This window comes from Ursus americanus, chromosome 4 (assembly GCF_024610735.1).
Source record: "Ursus americanus isolate L20-20 chromosome 4, mUrsAme1.1.p, whole genome shotgun sequence".
Taxonomy (NCBI): domain Eukaryota; kingdom Metazoa; phylum Chordata; class Mammalia; order Carnivora; family Ursidae; genus Ursus; species Ursus americanus.
In genome coordinates, this window is record NC_142130.1 from 22,376,007 (window position 1) to 22,394,827 (window position 18,821).

Below are 18,821 nucleotides of genomic sequence, written 5' to 3' on the forward strand. Positions count from 1 at the left end.
ATGACTGAGCCACCCAGGTGCCCCGGGAGGTAGGTTTTGAGGAAAATTAGGGATGGGCCTTGGAAAGGCTGGAAGGAGAGGATCTCAGCAGGAGGAAAAGGAGGGGGAGGAGGAAGAAGAGGATCTTTTCAGAAAACTGAGCAACCGTTGAGGATACCCTAATGAAGACTTAAGCAATGAGGAGGTTTCCCTCCAGCAGTACAAGGGAGCAAGTTATCCAAACCAAGGAAGAAACCTCAATGTCCTTGTTCCTCCATATGGCTTTTATTTATTTATTTTTCTTTCTCTAGCCCTCTGGTGAAGAGTTCCCAGGTCCAGGAATGGCTGCAGCAGTGGTGGGGTGGGGGTAAGGATAATCCTACTCCTTGACCAGTGGACAGGCATTGGCCTCTGCCTCTACTGTGGACGACAGGACAGTGGGGGCAGCAGCTGGCAAAACCCCAGGCAGAAGAAACTAAGTGTGGGTGGTGGCTGGCAGCTGCTTCACTCAGGAATCACTATTTGCTGGTGAGGCCCAGGGATTTGGACTGAGGCAATTCCAAAGCCCTCCACTTTTTGTGGAGGGTGACTAACATTTCATTTTGTGTATGTGCAGTGCTATTGATGAGGCAGGGGGAAAAAATGTGGTGTTGTTCTAGAGTGGCCTGAGACTTATTGCCAATATGTCTTCAGTCTTGGTGGCCAAAACCTGGGATAAGTTGCTATTCTAAAGCAGCTTGCAGTTTTCTCATTTATGTTTTGAACAAAGACTACTCTCTTGTTTTGGAAAATCCCTTCCCCATCAATACTTGAGTGTTCTTCTTTGTTTGGTGAAAGCAATGACCAACTCTGATGGTGGAATGGACAGCTGGGACACAGCCAAAGTGTTCTGCATAATAATGCCAGTGGTAGACTTTTTTAAAGTTAATTGGGAGGGGCTCCTGGGTGGCTCAGTCATCTGCCTTCAGCTCAGGTCGTGATCCCAGGCTCCTGGGATCAAGCCCCACATTGGGGCTCCCTGCTCAGTGGTGAGCCTGCTTCTCCAGACTCTGCCTCTGCCTACTGCTCCCTCTGCTTGTGCTTTCTCTGTGTCAAATAAATAAATAAATAAAGTCTTAAAAAGAATAAAGTTAATTAGGAGTCCAGCCTGAAACAGGTTGGGGTAGAGGTGGAGGAGAAATTCTCTTCTATTGGTGCCTTGTAAAAGACGTTGAGAACAGTGCAGAGATGACTTTGAGGGGAGGAAAGTCCTTTTGGGAGGCAATGAGCAATAGACTACAGATGCAGTACTTTTAATAGCCACTTCTAAATCAACTGGTTTTTGCTTTCCACACTACTCAGGGATGGGTCCACACAGTGGCATTGTTCTACATTCCCATTGTAACTTAAAGGGAAACTTTTACAATGTCTGGAGCCCTTGATGTCCTGCAAATGAAGGAGGACGATGTCTTCTAATTCCTTGCATCAAGAACCCACTTAGGTGGCACCAACCTTGACTTCCAAATGGAACAGTACATCTACAAAAGAAAAAGTAATGGCATCTCCATAATAAATCTGAAGAGAACCTGGGAGAAGCTTCTGCTGGCAGCTTGTGCCATTGTTGCCATGCAAAACCCCGCTTAAAAAAAAAAATATATATATATATATATATATATATATATATATATATATATATATATATATATATATATATATATATATATTGTATAATCCAGGAACACACTGGCCAGCAAGCTGTGTTGGTTTGCTGCTGCTACCGGAGCCACTCCTATGGCTGGCGATTTCACTCCTGGAACCTTCACTAACCAGATCCAGGCAGCCTTCCAAGAGCTGAGACTTCTGGTGGTTACTGATCCCAGGGCTGACCACCAGCCTCTCATAGAGGCATCTCATGTTAATCTGCCTACCATTGCTTGTGTATCACAGACTCTCCTCTGTGCTATGTGGACATCGCGTCCCTTGCAACAAGGGAGCTCACTCAGTGGGTCTGATGAGGTGGATGCTGGCCCAGGGAGGTTCTGCACATGCGTGGAATCGTTTCCCGTGGACACCTATGGGAGGTCATGCCTGATCTCTACTTCTACAGAGATCCTGAAGAGTTTGAAAAGGAAGAGCAGGCTGCTGCTGAAGAGGCTGTGACCAAGGAGGATGTCAGGGTGAATGGACTGCTCCAGCTCCTGAGTTCACTGCTACTCAACCTGGAGTGGCAGACTGGTCTGAAGGTGTGCAGCTGTCCTCTGTGCCCATTCAGCAGTTCCCTACTGAAGACTGGAGCGCTCAGCCTGCCGCTGAACACGGGTCTGCAGCTGCCACTGCTCAGGCCATGGAAAGGGTAGGAACAACCATTGAGTGGTCTTAAGCTGCTCTTCCACAAAGGCAAACAAAGTGGAATAAGGTTGATGGAAATTAAACAGTTTCTTAAAAAAAAATCTTTTGGTCTTTGTAATTTTATTCTCAAACTTTCAGTAATAGTCTGGTGTTAGCTGTATTTTGGAGAATGAAGGGAGGAGCCAATGTCCACACTTGGGATTTGTTTCCAGAGTGGTGATAACCACAGGTAGGTAGCTGGTGGTTCCGGTGCTCTAACTGGTGACTTGCACCAGAATTCCAGAACACTTTATTGAGCAAAGGACAAGGCTGTCATGGGGAGTGCCTGTGTTAGAGTTCAAGCAAGCCTGGAAGTCTGGCCTTAGCTGAATCATAGGGAAGGGCCACGTGGCAGTCAGGGATGGATTTGTGGGGCATGAAAAGAAGGATTCCAAGTATGTTTGGAGGAGGGGACTGGATTTTCTGTCACTAAATAGGGTGGGACTTTTTCTCTTATTGATAATTAACCAGAAGTGTGACCTCTAGATAACAGAGGGAGAGTTAATCAGCACTCCCTGCTAGCCCACGGGAGGAGACCAGTAGGTACTCCTAGGCCTCAGGTAAGGCCCCTTTAAGTTTCAGTGAAGCCTTCTTTGAGTTCTGCCCTTCCCTATCTCTCCCCAAGGTGTGTTTTTCCTTTCTCTGGCTCCTACTGCACTTTGCCCGTAATTATCTGGGAATTTGTAATCATGTCTCCCCAAGTAGACTCACATCAAGGGCCAGGGACTGTCGCTGGTTCTTAGATCCTGGTTCCAATCCAGCTACACCACTAGTTAGCTTTGTGACTTTAGGCCAATTACTCAATCGCTCTATGGTTGATTTCCTTATTTATTAAAATGAGCACAAGACTCCTCCCCATCGCCTGAGGGTGCTGGGAGAAAAGCAGGTGACAATGTGTGTAAAGTATTAGACATAAGGTATATGCAAACTAAAAGGCGGTTAGCAGGGTAAACATTTGTTAATTGATGGGAACCACCTTTATTTTGTGCCCTCAACAAACATTTACTGAATACCTGTATTTCAGACCTCTGGAGCGCTCCCTCCGGGGTGGAGAAGTCTCACATGTGGCCTGTGGGCCTTGTCCCGCGGGCCGTCTCGCGACTGGCTCCGCCGAAGAGAAAACCCCGCCCACAGCCTTTTCGATCTCGTCAGCGATTGGACTGGGACCGTCCCGCACTCATTCCGGTTGCTAGGTTCGGGAGAAGGTGGGGCGAAGCTGCGCGTGCGCAGATTGAGGACGAAGATGCTTTCCGGTCGGGCGGGAGGAGGTGACGTCAGGAGTGGTGGCGGAGTAGGGGGGGGCCTCCTATAGCCCTCAGGACGTTTTATCTGTGGGTCCTCCGATCGCGTCACAAGTCGGCGACGGAGCTTTGGCGGTGGTGGCCGAGGCGGCGAAGGCGGCAGCGGCGGCGACAGCTCTGGGGTTTGCGTCTCGGGGTGTGTCGGCCGCCGCTGCTGCTTGGGCCTGGTATGTACAAATGGCTGGTTAGGATTCTCGGCACCATTTTCCGTTTCTGTGACCGGCCGGTGCCCCCTACCCGGGCCCTCCTGAAGAGGCGACGCTCGAACAGGTGAGAGGAGAGGGGGCCGAGCTCCAGCCTGGCTGTACCCCCTCCCCCACCCAGGGCTAGGCCGGGAGAGAGCTGATCCACCCAGGCAGGCCCTGCTCGGCCAAAACAGGTGGCCGGGCCGAGGCGGTGGAGGTGCGACTCGAGGGTGTCCTGGTGACGTAGTCGCTCCCTTCAAGATGTGCGGATGCGCTCCTGATGATGGAACGAGCTAGTTGTCTTTGGAGTGGCCCGCGGTGGTTAGGATCTTTGATGTTCTTGTCAGAGCCCAAGCTGGTTGCTGTCAAATGGGCCTGTATCATATCTTGCTACTCTTAGGTTGAAAAAAAAATTGAGGGAATACTCTCTGTGTTGCGGTTCACTGTTTACGAAGCACGCTTCCAAGTGTCATTTATAGGCAATAAGTGCAGCTAAGGGAAGTGAGATTCATAGCTTTCCCAAAGCCGTTTTGACTGCAAGAATTGTTCTCTTAGCACCAAGAAACAGCAGCTGTTTTGTTCTGAAACAGCTGTCAAACTGTGTGTGTGTGTGTTTTGCGGGGGAGGGAGGGAGGGTGGTACTGTGCTTTAGAGTAAGCATATGAGGGGGAAAAATTAGGTGTCTCGTTCTTTTAAAAAGATCACTAGTTGGTACTCTAAAATTCAGTTAAAACTTTGGGAAACCTAAAAGTTGGTTTGTTTCATTCATATTGTCGGCGTCCTTGCTGAGAATTAATCTAGAGAATAAAATGCCACACTAATTCTATACACCCCACCATCAACTTTTAGTGATCAAGTGTTAATTTCATTTTTTTTTTTTAAAGATTAAGCCTCAAGATTGTTGAAGGGTGGTTTCTTGGAGCTTGAGAGAACAAGATGATTTAATACATGAGTCTGAGAATGCAGGTCATTGATGAAATTGGCTGTTGGCTGAATTCCATCATGTGTTCTAGAGAGCCCAAGGTTTCAACCTATTCTTTTCTACCTTTTTGTGACGTTGATGTGAGGATCATTTGAGGACATGTTGTAAAGTGCCTAAAATGATGCTTAATATATATAAGGGTAGTATTTTTTTATTCTACCCCAAGGGCCTTGTGCCGAGGTGGGTGCAGGATAGGCACTTGGTGCGTATTTATTGAATGAGAATGTTAATTCCCTCTCCCATATCCTTTCTTTTTGCTGTGAATCCCTGCTTTCAAATAGATGGAACAGTGGTTTGGAGATCAAAACCCTGTTCTTCACCACACATCCTTAATCTAAACCAATTCTTCACAATGTAAGCCTATTCTCCTGGGATTTATTCTGTTCATTTTTTTTTTGTAAAACTGATCAATCATAATCATCTTTTAAAAGATGATTAATAGGGGCGCCTGGGTGGTTCAGTTAGTTAAGTGTCTGCCTTCGGCTCAGGTCATGATCCTAGGATCCAGCCCCGCATCAGGCTCCTTGCTCAGCAGGAAGCCTGCTTCTCCCTCTCCTTCTGCCTGCTGCTCCCTCTGTCTGTGCTCTCTCTCTGACAAATAAATAAATAAAATTTACAAAAAAAAATGATTAAGTAGTATATCAAAGCCTTTAACATTCTTGAGGTATAGGTCCAAAAACTTTCCCAAATTCCCCAATTTTTTATTACCACTGTAATTTAGTTCCATGATAGTAGTGCAGTTAAATAGAACAACTTTTCTGGCTAAGAATTAAATTTTAAAGCTTCTTATATCGTCTACTTCTAGTGAAGTAGAAAATGGCTTTCCTTGCAGGGGTGGGGGAGATGTCATCTTTCAAAAGGAAATTGTTGTTTTAAACTCATTTCTGGAGAGAAAAAGGAAATACTAGTCCTAGGCTCTTACCTATGTTCATTTACTAGCCAAGTGAATTCTGGCCAGTTTCAAGTTTGTACTTTATCCAGATTACAGATTATCATTTGATAGGGAATTTTGAGTCCCTTTCAAATAGTTTAAACAATGGTGTTAAGTCCTCAAATGATAAGGGCCTACTATAGAGGAGTGTTTTCTTTTCATGCATCAGTTGAATCTCATTTTTTTGACAAAGTGGATGGAGGGGATGTGTTGTATCCATACTAGGTTTACGTATTAGAAATGGATGTGTGATTATGTACATATTTTTTTTTCTCTTTCTCTTTTCAGCAGTTTGTTTTCTACAGTGGATGCTGATGAAATACCAGCCAAAAGACCAAGATTAGGTATTGAGTGTGATAATTTTTAAAATTACATTTTTTTAAATAGAGAAAGTATATGCATGGAACAAAATTCAAAGGGTAAAAAGTATGTGCAGTGAAAAGTAAGTCTCTTTCCTGTCCCTTTTCTACTCAGTTATCTTTTCTAGAGGTAACCACTATTACCAGGGACTTGATTATAAATAAGGCTATATGTTGAATATGTATTTTAAAATTTTCAGTCTTCCTATAAAGAAAAGGTGCTTTTTATTTTAGAGGAGAAAACATGGTAAAAAACTACTTCAAACTGAGTCATCTAGTTCACATAGCTGAGCGAATGAATCGAATGTGTTGCCCCAAATTGTTTATTTCTCTGTATCCAGAGGGCTAGACGTAGCTTAATAGAAGAGAACAAAACTAGATTAAAGGAAAAAGGCACAATGGAGTGCTATAATAGTATTTCCTTTGTCTCAAAAATGAATGTGAATTTTGAACTACCTCCAGATGTCTGATAAGATTTCATTTAAATTCAGTGAGTACTTACTGAGCAGGTCTTACTGCTAAGCAATGTGTTAGGTTCCACAGGAAAAAGAAAAATGAATAAGACAGGGTCTCTATTTTTAGGGACCTTACAATTGTATAGGTATATGATTGTATCATGTAGGGTATAAGACAAGCATATAAATAATTACTAATTTCATTAGGGATGTAATAAGTGAAGTAAGAAAGATAGTAAAATACTGTCCAATTTTCAGCTGATTAAAAGTCTCAGTAAATATTTGATGAAAGAGCAAGTATGTGAGATGGATCTTAAAGGATGGGTGGGATATCAATAGAGCAATAGGAAGGGAAAGCATTCCAGGCCGAGGGAACAGTATGGGAGAGTTGCGCAATTCAGGAAACAGTGAAGAGAACTCAGGGGAAAAGTTGGCTAGAGAGAGGTACATCAAATTAAGAGAATTTTGAATGCCAGATTATACTAAATTCATTAGGACAGTATTTCCCAAAGCACAGGATATATATCAGTTCAGGAAATGATTTTAGGGGATACAACATTTCGCAGCATTAAGTGGCATGTGAATTATGTAGTAAAAAGTTGTATTCTTTTCGTTTGTTTTTAGTTTTCTGATTATTTCAAGCAGAAAATCTTGATTTAATGCCAGTGTATTTTTAATACTCATCTACTACATGTGACTCTCCCTTCTTTTCACAGGCCCAGCTAGAACTTACATTGTTATGTTTCATTTCTTTATAAGGCAAATAATGTTTTTTTATGTTTATAGTGGTGATATAAAGTTACCTTTCAAATACATTTATTTAGCAAAAAATATGAGTCAATTTTAAGCAAAAATGTAAATAAATAACGGTGTGGTGAAGACCTTTGAAAGTGGTACCATCTGAAACTAATGTAGCATTCTGTGTCGACTATACTTCAATCAAACCAAACCAAAACAAAAAGAACTTTGATGGTGGTATTACAGAAGGTTTCTGAAATAATTATGGTAATCATCTATTTCGTGGACTTCTTTCCATGTTCAAGATCCCTCCCTCCATGATTTCCATGAAATATGTATTATAATTTTCTGAATGTATACTATAGACAGGAACCTAAGCCAAGGGGGAAGCAGCAGGTAGCAGATTTAATACTTATTGGCAAAGTTTGTAAAGATCTACAGGAGTGCATTTGATAGATCTCTCCATGATGATGCCTATTGAGCACTTGAAATGGGGCCAGTGTGACTGAGGACCTGAATTTAATTTTAATTAAATATAAACTTAGGTGACTACATGTGGCCACCGGCAACTGTGTTGGACAATACAACTCTCTTCTTTGCTTTTGAGAGGAAAAAAAAAGAAGGGTAAAAGGAAATGGAAGATCTTAGAATCTCAGACTTATGATCTTAGAGATGAAGGGGATTTTAAGAGATCTAACTTAGTCTATTGTGAGGTAAGTAAGGTGGTCTTAGCCTCATTTTACAGTTGAAGTAGGCCAGCCTGCCTTCCTCCCCCTCTTACTCCCCCTCACCCCTCCTCTTCTCTACTTCCTCCTCCTCTCCTCCTCCGTTTTTGAGTTATTGAGATCTTTTTGGCATAATCTTGAGGAATACTCAGATTTTGACAAATTTGTAGTAAAATAAATACTACAATACTTTTTAGCATCCACTATTTAACTCTGTTAGTTATTAGGAATACCGCGTGCCCCTTGGGGTCTGGATAACAGTTTGTAGGTTAAGAACCAATCTCTAAAGCTCTCACTCTTCCACTTCAGAAAGTGCAGCAGAACATAAGTGATATCCCTCAACAGTACTAGAGGGATAACCTGGAATTCTCTAAGTCCTAAAATGAGAAACAAGTAATTTGCAAACTTTGATATTTTACCTATTCTCTAGTTACAAATTACTTCAAATTGCATTCTGCTTCACTTAGCTATCACATCCTCCCTGTCGTTTGAGTTATTCCCCTATATTTCTGTTTCTATTTTATATCTTCTGTGTTCTGGAGTGCTTGTTGTTTTAAAGCCACCATTTCAATTTCAGGCTTTTTTTCTCTAAAACACAATGTAGGTAAAATGATGGTTCTTTCTCTCAAACTAGTGCTTTAAAATACCCTTAATTGGACTCTGAGAAACAAACTGAGGGCTTCAGAGGGGAGGGGGGTGGGGGAATGGGATAGGCTGGTGATGGGTAGTAAGGAGGGCACGTATTGCATGGTGCACTGGGTGTTATACACAACTAATGAATCATCGAACTTTACATCAGAAACCAGGGAGGTACTGTATGGTGACCAACATAATATAATAAAAAATTATTATAAAAAAAATAAAATTACAATATGAAAGCCAAAAAAAATAAAATAAAATACCCTTAATTGGGAAATAGAAAGGAAATTGTAGAGAACCAATCAGCAGTGTAGGAAATGAGAAAGGGGTAGTGTCGTAAAAGGAGGAAGTGTAACATGCACTGAAATCTACCCCTCCCCCTTATTTGTTTACTTACTTATTTTGTAGTCTTTATTTCTGGCTGCAGGGAGGGGTGCATCAGATCTAACACGTATTCTCCAGTAGAGGGATAGCTTTATTTCATCATAGATGTTTAAGAGTGGGATGTTTTATACTTTGCTAATTCTACCCTGGAGTAGTCAGTGTATAATAGGCACTTAGTAAATAGTTATTTAGGAATATATTGTTACCTGCTCAGGAAGTAAGGACAAACCAGTGAGTAAATTATAGTGCTTCCTGTAAGATTCTGCCATACTTAGTGTCTGTGTGCTGCAGTTTAAGTTATGCTCCTATCTCTCTGGTTTATTTATTTTATATATTCTGAAGAACTCATTGCTTAAAAGTTGTCATTTCAGGCATTTCTTTATGAATCAGTCTGTGATTTGCTGAAGTGATGATTTCATGTTTTTGTAGCATCCCAGAAGAGGTATCTCATTGAAAAACAAAAATCACGGGGTGCCTGGCTGGCTTAGTTGGTAGGGCATGCAACTCTTGAACTTGGGGTCCTGAGTTCAGACCCCACATTGGGCCTAGAGCTTACTTGAAAAAAATAACCAACCAGCCAAACAAACAAAAACAGGGACACCTGGCTGGCTTAGTTGGTAGAGCATGTGACTTTCTTTCTTTCTTTCTTTCTTTCTTTCTTTCTTTCTTTCTTTCTTTCTTTCTTTCTTTCTTTCTTTCTTCCTTCCTTCCTTCCTTCCTTCCTTCCTTCCTTCCTTCCTTCCTTCCTTCCTTCCTTTCTTTCTTTCTTTCGAGAGAAAGTGTGCATGTAGGGGCAGAGGGCGGAAAGGTCAGAGGGAGAGAGAGAATCTTAAGCAGTCTCCATGACCAGCATGGAGCTTAACGCAGGGCTCAATCTCACAATCCTAAGATCATGACCTGAGCTGAAATCAAGAGTCGGATGCTTGACTGACTGAGCCACCCAGGCGCCCTGCATGTGACTCTTGATCTCACGGTCTTAAGTTCAAGCCCCACATTGGGCGTGGAGCCTACCTAAAACAAAACAAAACAACCCCAAAACCCCAAAATCACAATATTGGAATTCTAGTATTCAGCTAGGAGAAAAATTACTTTTATGGATACCTTCTTATCTCAGTGATTGAAAATGGAACTTCTAATAAAGATTGAGAGAGGCCTTTCTAAAATATCTCTTTTTTTTTTTGCTAGAAGTTTATTACTCTATATTTATATGTATATGTAATCTATATTATATTGTCTAGATTACTTCATTCGCCAAGTCAAAACCAGTCTCTACAATGCTGCCAGCTTATTTGGATTCCCATTCCAGCTGACCACAAAACCCATGGTAACTTCTGCTTGTAATGGAACACGGAATGTGGCCCCTTCAGGAGAGGTCAGTGGGGATAGGGTTCCATTGGGGCTACTGATCTTTGTACTTAATCATTAAAGTTAAATTTTAGAAATATTCTTTTTAGGAATTGAGTGGAATGACTTCTTTCCAGAAATGTTGATGTCTTTTATTAGCCTTGATATAAAGGCCAAGAAGTTAAAGGTTAAGAAATTACACATATTAAAAAATATTTATAAAGAGCCCAATTACTGATATATCTGCTTTTCTTATTTAAGTATATGTAAAGAACCTGAAATTGTTATTTTATACATAATTTTGTGAGTCTTCACCAATTAAACTTTTGGTCTTACTGATTATGTCTCTTCTGTGAGCTAGTGAAATAATCACCAATAGAGTGATTTTTTTTATATTAAAAACTTACTTAAATTCTAAAATTGAGATACTACAGAGGTGATTCTATTTGATTTTAAGGTATTTTCGAACTCTTCATCTTGTGAACTGACAGGTTCTGGATCCTGGAACAACATGCTGAAACTGGGTGAGGTGGTTAAAATATTTCTGCTTTCCTGTACCTCTTTCTTTTTTTTTTTTTTTTAAGATTTTATTTATTTATTCGACAGAGATAGAGACAGCCAGCGAGAGAGGGAACACAAGCAGGGGGAGTAGGAGAGGAAGAAGCAGGCTCATAGCGGAGAAGCCTGATGTGGGGCTCGATCCCACAACGCCGGGATCACGCCCTGAGCCGAAGGCAGACGCTTAACCGCTGTGCCACCCAGGCGCCCCTCCTGTACCTCTTTCTGCCTCTGTTTTCTTAGTTTCAAGAATATGAAAGGAAAATAAACACTGATTTGGGTTAGGATGAGAATACAGACATATTCTCTCTACCTTCTAAAAATTATTAAATAGTTTTCTATTAGAATTGTCACTGAATTTACTGTTTGTGTTTTCTATTTGTATTATGAGTGTCCTTAATGTGACTTAGTTCAGAGTTCATTAAAAAATAAAAATAAAAACATTTCCTGAGAGCTTACTCTGTGTCAGGCATGTGTTAAGTTATGAAGAATAACAAAAGGACAAAATAATAAATAAAACCTTTCATAACAAAATACAAAACAAATAACAAAATAATAAAACCCTATCTTTGAGGGACATCATCTGATTGGGGAGCAACTTTAGGTTTCCATTTCTCATAGTTTTATGGATTAGGAACCTCTATGTCATTCTTGGAGCCCAAAATTGAATTGTAATTATTGTACATAACTGTATAAAATTCTGTCATGGGGAAAAATAGGAAGAATCCAGACTCCTGAAAATGACTGTGATCTCTGTCACACAGGCCTATAAAGTTTGAGAGAAAGGGATAAAAGCTTTTAGAAAAGTTGTGAGTTCTGAAGTCAGAAGTGGAAGAAACTATGGAAATGATAAAAACCTTATAGTAGTAAGTTTCCTTCTCAAGCTTTTTAAGTAAAGTATCTCTGGTGGCAGAGAAGAGCAAAGGGGAGTAAATACATACCCCGAGTCTGAGAACCTAATCCCAAAGGACCTGGAACAAAGGTGATCCTTTTTGGAGTCTTTCATTTCATTTTAAAGATTAAGACAAATTAGATGTTACAATCTATTCATACTGTTTGAATATGTAAATGTTAAAAATTGTTTATCATGAAAATGGACACAGGGAAGGGGTGGTACGTTTGTCTTGTGCCTGAGGTATCAGCACTCTATTTCTGTGTGTTCGTGTGGCCTTGTCAGAGAAACACACATATTCCTGGGGCAGGTTTTTTGTATAAAGAAGTCTACAGTCTCTTATCCGAAACCCTTGAAGATGTGTGCTGGGGGATTCAGAATTTTTAGACATATTGTCTTTTTTGAATATTGTTTAAAAAATCCCATTAGAATTGAGCATTGATTCAAATCAGGTTTTGCAAACAAAGGAATTCAGGTCAGTTTAAGTTTTGCTTCTACAGACTTAGGAAAAACCTGCAGTTTTAGAGCTCTTTACATTTTGGAGTCCTCAAGGGCTCCACAGCTAGGCAGCAGCTCCAGCAGTGAATGTGGCTGATGAAAGTTTGGTTACCCATCTCAGAAGTGTTGGAGGCTTCCAGTGCAATGTAGTGACATATAGCAGGTTTTCATTTAAAAACAACTTCTGTTTTCTTGGGAAAAAGAAATGATTTGAACAACTCACTCAATTTGATTAGGTTACATGGAGTGTGTAATCATTGAGTTCCTCAAGCTTCTTGATGGTCCCAGCAAGTGAAACTAGAAAAGCTTACCTGTGAATTTTTATTATCTCTCTGAGATCAAAGACAAACTAAGCCCTCCTGCTTTTTCTTAATCTTTTACAGTTTGTGCTGGATCTCTGTGCGGTATAGTAATAACATTTGAAAGAATTAGATATTTAGTTCTACAGTGTAGACTGTTCACAGATTTTCTAATGCAGACTGTTCACAGGTCTTGGGTTGGTTTTTTTTTTTTTTCCTACAATTACAAGTGCATTTTTAAAATAGGTAATAAATCTCCTAATGGAATAAGTGACTATCCAAAGATCAGAGTGACAGTAACCCGAGATCAGCCCCGCAGAGTCCTGCCTTCCTTTGGGTAAGTGTTAAATTCTGTCTTTCTGTAAATGGAAACGCAGCATTTACTAGGTGTTCACTCTTGCTAGGCATTCCCACTTTTGTTCTGTTATGTAAGCTTGTTAAGTAAGTACTCTGAGGTTAGTAACTTGCCAGATATCATACAGCTGTTGAGAGATTTGAACTCAGGTCTGTGTTACTTTCTCTATACTGTAGTGTATGCCTACAGCATCTGATTTTGAAAACCTTTTAAAAAAGATTTGTTGCTCACTTCTAAACTTTATTTTTCTTAAAGGATTTTATTTATTTATTTGAGAGAGAGCAAGCACAAGCAGTGGGGATGTGCGGAGGGGGAGGGGGAGGGAGAGTATGTCCAGCAGACTCCATGCTGAGCATGGAGCCCCACACAGGGCTCTATCCCAGGACCCCGAGATCACGACCAGAGCTAAAACCACTAGTTGGACACTTAACTGACTGAGCCACCCAAGCGCCCCTAAACTTTAGTTTTTTTATTAAGTTTTTTATTTTAATTCCAGTACAGTTAACATACAGTATTATATTAGTTTCAGGTGTATAATCTAGTGATTCAGCAATTACACGTTACTGAGTGCTCGTCATGATAAGTGTATTCTTTAATCCCCATCACCTATTTTACCCATCCCCCCACCCACCTTCCCTAAACTTTATTTTTTCCTAAAGTTAATTTTTGAAGTCTAATATGCATATGGAAAATGCAGAAACCATGATGAATTTTCATATACTGCTCACACATCAGTTTTGTGAAATGTTCTTCTTTTAGTAGTAATTTTCTTCTTTCTGTGTTCTCACATTCTAGAATTTCTATTGGTTGGATATTATTTTTCTAATTTTTCTCTATATTGATCTGATTGATCTAATTCTTCTATATATTCTCTTCTTTTGTTGTTCTCCTTTCCCCTAAAAAAGAAATCTTTTACTGATTTTTTTTTTTTTTTTGGATGTCATAGTTTTTAAGTAGTAAGAGTCCTCCCACTCCCTCCTCTTATGGTTTTTTTCTTGCTCTAAGAATCTTACTCTTATTAAAATAGGCAAAAAAGGGGGCTGCCTGGCTGGCTCAGTTGGTGGAGCATGTGACTCTTGATCTCAGGGTTGTGGGTTCGAGCCCCATGTTGGGCACAGAGATTACTTTAAAAAAAAAAAAAGAGGCAAAGATATATGTGATATCTTCTCTCTCTAAAGCTGTTAATTATTTTTAAATTTCTTCTCCCTACTCTGTTTCCTCTGAATTCCTTTCCCCACTTTGGTTTATTTTGGTCTTTTCTTTCATATTAGAGTTTTTTTTTTTATTGAGCTATAATATATTAATTTCAGGTCTACAACATAATGAGATTCGATATTTGGATATATTATTGAAATGATGACTATAATAAGTTTAGTTAATGTCCATCACCATACAGAGTTACAAACTTTTTTTCTTGTGTTGAGAACTTTTAAGATCTACTCTCTTAGTAACTTTCAAATATACAACATGCTATTATTAACTATAGTTACCATGCTGTGCATTATATCCCATGACTTATTTGATAACTGTAGGTTTATACCTATGAGTTTGGGGTTCTTTGCTTTTTTTAAGATTCCATATGTAGGTGAATCATATTTGTCTTTCTTTGTTTGACTTATTTCACTTAACATCATACCCTCAGGGTCTATCTGTGTTGTTCCAAATGGCAAGATTTCCTTCTTTTTTATGGTTGAATAACATTTCAGTGTGTATTTTCTCTATCCACTTGTCTATCGATGGACACTTAGCATGCTTCCATGTCTTGGCTGTTGTAAATAATGCTTAGGTGAACATGAGGATGCAGGTATCTTTTCGTATTAGAGTCTTTGTTCAAATATCTGGTAATCTTTGGCTCTCCATTCCTTTTTAAGAATGAGACATTAACTGAAAAGCAGCCCCTTTGGAGTTGGATAAATAGCTGATTGTAGGGCTGAGAGAGGAAATACGAGCAAGTATCATTTTGTTATTTCTCATTTAATTCCATTACAGTCAGAGAATATACTGTAGTATTATTTCAGTTCTTTAAAATGTGCTGACATCTGTTTTATGTCCTAGAATATGGTTTGGTGATGTTCAGTGCACACTTGAAAAGAATTTGTGTTCTGCTGTTGTTAGGTGGAATGTTCTATAACTGTCACACAGGTCAAGTTGGCTGATAATGTTTTGCAGGTGTACTGATTTTCTATTTTTTTGCTGATTGATAAATGAGGAGTGTTGATGTTTTCTACCATAATTATGGATTTGTCTGTTTCTCCATCTAGTTATGTCAATATTTGTCTTCATGTATTTTAAAACTCTGCAGATGAGTAAATTTGACCCAGATTCACCAGTTGTTCCCATTTTGCCACATTTGCTTCATCATGCTTTGTCATATATACCTAATATTTTTTTCTGAAACATGCCTTTTAATCATAAGTACGTGAGTGTGTTTATTTATTAAGAGTGAGGAATTCACTTATATAATCATAAACAAAATCAGAAAATTTAACATTGATACAATACTATTATGTAATCTCAATAAAATTTTTCCATTATAGAGATGATTTTTTTTTGGCCGAGGATTCAGTGCAGGACCATGTATTGCATTTAATTTTCATGTCTTTTTGATCTCCTTTAATCTGGAACAATTCCTTAGCCTTTCTTTGTCTTTGATGGTATGGATATTTTTAAAGACTAGAAGGCATTTCTTTTGTAGAATGTTCCCTAATTTTGTCTGATGTTTACTCATTACTTGTTCAGAATTATGCAGTTGTTCTGTTTTGTTTTGTTTTTCTGGTAAAAGTACTACATCAGTGGTTTATTCTTTTTAAAACATCACATCATGAGGGGTCGGATACAAGTTTGACACGTTATTGGTAACTGCAGGAGAGGCAGGCTCTGTCACCAGCAACAAGGACAGGTGGGGACTTCATGACTTCCATTTCTTCAGCATTTATTAATTTAGCATTCAGTCGATATTTACTGAGTGCCTTTTGGCCTAGATCCTGTACTAGGATACAGTAGTGAAAGGATGTAATCTCTGTTTTCGTGGAACTTAAAGTTTAGTGTGGGATGGAGACATTAAACCAATAATGACACCGATAATTAATTCCAGTGGTGCCAGGTGACTAAAGAAAAGTGTAGTACCAGAGGAGGGTATGTGTCACAGGAGAGCTAAACCCAGGCTTGTGGCCGGACAGTTGGGCACGAGGAAGATGGCAGAGGCTTTCGTGTGGCAGTTCTGGTGACCGCAGACATTCCATAGTGGGGTGCCCTCTGCTCTAGAGATAGATTTAACTTTTGTGAATGCTAGTTGTCTGATTTGACAAGAGCAGCCTTAATCCAGGACAGACAGCTTAATGGCAGGATGATCTGGGAGCTTAAATTCCAGCAATTTAAGGTGTTTGGTGGTAACTTTTTCTTCTCTTTTTTTCTGTCTCTCAGTTTTACTTTGAACTCAGAAGGGTATAACAGAAGACCAGGTGGCCGTCGTCATAGCAAAGGCCCCTCAGAGAGTTCCTTCACCTGGAAGCCTCAGGAACAGGTTGTAACAGAGATGATTTCTGAAGAGGGTGGCAAGGGTCTGAGGCGTCCCCACTGTACCGTGGAGGAGGTAAGCCCTTTTAGCCTCTGATCTCTTCTAAAAAATAGTTTATGAATTTTTAGGGGAATAAATAATATGTGTACTGGGGTACAGAATTCAAAAGGGATGGAAAGGTGTACTGTGACTGTAAATTTCCTAGTCTCCCTTCCAGTACCTGACCCCATGACCCTGCCTGATGGTTAGCAAGTAACCACTGATACTTGTACATGCCCTTCTGGAGATACTGTGTACAGACATAATTTAGTCAGTCTTCAGATGTTCTTTTTCACTGTAGGACAGAAAAAGGAATCATGCTAGGAAGAGAGGAGATTCTGTTTCTTTTGGGTGTTTGAATTCTTCTGCTAACTTGTTTCTTTTATAATGCATAATTGTGACTACATAAGAGAAGTAATCAGTGAAAGTGTCTGCTTTTTCCTTTTTCAGGGCACTTAGCATGATGTCTTCATCCACAGTCTTCTTTTTACTTCCCTCTTGAGATCTTTGCTTATTCTAGGAGAATTTAGAATTATTCCTGTACTTGGCATTTCCCAGGACCATCACCTATTGCAGTTCGCTAGATGGTTTTCTGAGCCATTTAGTTTTGTTAGTCAAAGGATTATTTATTTGAGGTCCAGGTGCTGTGCTAGTTGTCAGCAGTTCAAAAGTTGAATAAAATGTGGTCCCTGTCCCCTAGGAGGTTGTACCTAAATAGCTGTAATCAACAGAGGCAAGCAGAGAGAGGAACGGACTGAAGTAGGCCTTAGTACCTCTTAGATGAGAAATCAGAGAGGGGTTAGGCAAAAATATAGGGTATACACAGGATATATTCTAGAAATATTAGAAGGTAATATTAGCAAGTGTGTATTCATTTGATTAAGGGTAATATAAAGTTAGAAGAGCCTGAGTCTCAGATTTCAGTCTTGGATAAATACGTGCACTGACCAAGATACCCTGTGTGTTCAGGGGGAAAATGATGACTTCAGTTTTGGACATTGTTTAAGGTGCCTGTGAAATACCAAGAAGACCTGTCCCCTAGACTCTTGGATTTAGGTGATGGGAGTTATGAGAAGGTGGCAGGGTTAGAGACACATTTATGAATCTTCTGTATATTGACGTTTGATAAGTCAAGGGAGCTGGAGAGAGTACTCAGGGAGAGAATGTAGCGTGACAGAAGAGATAGTGTGCAGACCATTGGCATTTGAGGGCAGGCAGAAGAAATAATTGGCAGTGGAGACTGAGAAGATAAGAAGAAATCAGGAGTGTTTTGTCTAGGAAGGCAAAGGGAGGTCAGCAGAGTGAGGTATTGGAGAGAGAGGTCAAGTAACATAAGGGCTGAGGAAGTGTCTGCTGGATCTGGTCATGGAAGTCATTGGTGACTTTGATGAGACCAGATCCATTTTGGAAACTGTATGTTCTGAATATGCAGGTGGATTATTTCTGTTGAGTTTTTTGTGGTTGACAAAACCTGCTCTCAGAAACCCAGGTGCCATCAGAGTCTAGCAGATAACGTAAATGAGTGGAGCAGGCCGGAGTGCGTGGTGGCCCATTTAAGGAGCAGAGCCCTCACAGCTCCAGATTATTGACTCAGTTTTTTTTTTTTTTTTTTTTGAGATTTTGTTTATTTATTTGACAGAGAGAGAGCCAGCCAGATAGGGAACACAAGCAGGGGGAGTGGGAGAGGACGAAGCAGGCTCCCAGCGGAGGAGCCTGATGTGGGGCTCGATCCCAGAACGCCGGGATCACGCCCTGAGCCGAAGGCAGTCGCCCAACGACTGCGCTACCCAGGCGCCCCTGTTGATTCAGTTTTTTGAAAGAGGCCAAATTCTTAGATTTTTCTTTTCAAATGTATAAAGTTGGTAATTCAAAGAAATTTAAAAAGTGTGGCAAATAAAACACATCCGTGGGCTTCATTGGCCCTCTTAGTCTCTTTATGACTTAATGATAGCTTGAATGTGTTAACACTCAAGTGACATCCTTTCTTTTATTTAGGGTGTTCAAAAAGAGGAAAGAGAGAAATACCGAAGGTTATTGGAGCGACTTAAAGAAGGTAGTCATGGAAACTCCGTTCCTCCTGTAACTCCAACTTACCACAGGTAAAAATGAGCTAACAAAATAAATGCTTTGCCACATACACGTCTTTTTCCTTATTTTTGGAGGGGGGATTGGCAAGAAAGGCTTTGGTGAAAAAAGGTTTGCATTGAGAGAATTAGCCTTCTAATTTGCCTGAACATTGTATCTAGTAATGAGATACATAGAGTGCAGTGGTTT

At 40.1% G+C, this 18,821-nt stretch overlaps 1 protein-coding gene, 1 non-coding gene and 1 pseudogene across 6 annotated transcripts in view; all 3 read left to right on the plus strand.

Moving 5' to 3' along the window:
- Positions 1-1,302: 1,302 nt before the first annotated feature.
- On the plus strand, positions 1,303-2,352 carry LOC123778962 (small ribosomal subunit protein uS2 pseudogene; annotated as a pseudogene).
- Positions 2,353-3,620: 1,268 nt separating this feature from the next.
- SENP2 (SUMO specific peptidase 2) overlaps positions 3,621-18,821 on the plus strand; it is a 41,905-nt gene continuing 26,704 nt past the window's right edge. For 3 of the 5 annotated variants that reach the window (XR_015724156.1, XR_006776035.2, XM_087861472.1), the window contains exons 1-7: positions 3,644-3,917; positions 6,034-6,089; positions 10,284-10,417; positions 10,847-10,913; positions 12,883-12,973; positions 16,415-16,583; positions 18,543-18,646. Coding sequence is in view for 3 of the 5 variants with exons in the window: in XM_087861472.1 (XP_087717598.1) it covers positions 3,817-3,917; positions 6,034-6,089; positions 10,284-10,417; positions 10,847-10,913; positions 12,883-12,973; positions 16,415-16,583; positions 18,543-18,646 (722 nt within the window). In the remaining 2 variants the exon portion in view is untranslated. Of the gene's footprint in view, positions 3,918-4,716; positions 4,856-6,033; positions 6,090-10,283; positions 10,418-10,846; positions 10,914-12,882; positions 12,974-16,414; positions 16,584-18,542; positions 18,647-18,821 lie in introns of all 5 variants that reach the window. The other 2 variants (XM_045776581.2, XM_045776580.2) reach the window with 2 other exon arrangements.
- On the plus strand, positions 14,034-14,106 carry TRNAK-CUU (transfer RNA lysine (anticodon CUU)). Its single transcript has one exon. It is a non-coding gene; the product is annotated as a tRNA-Lys (tRNA).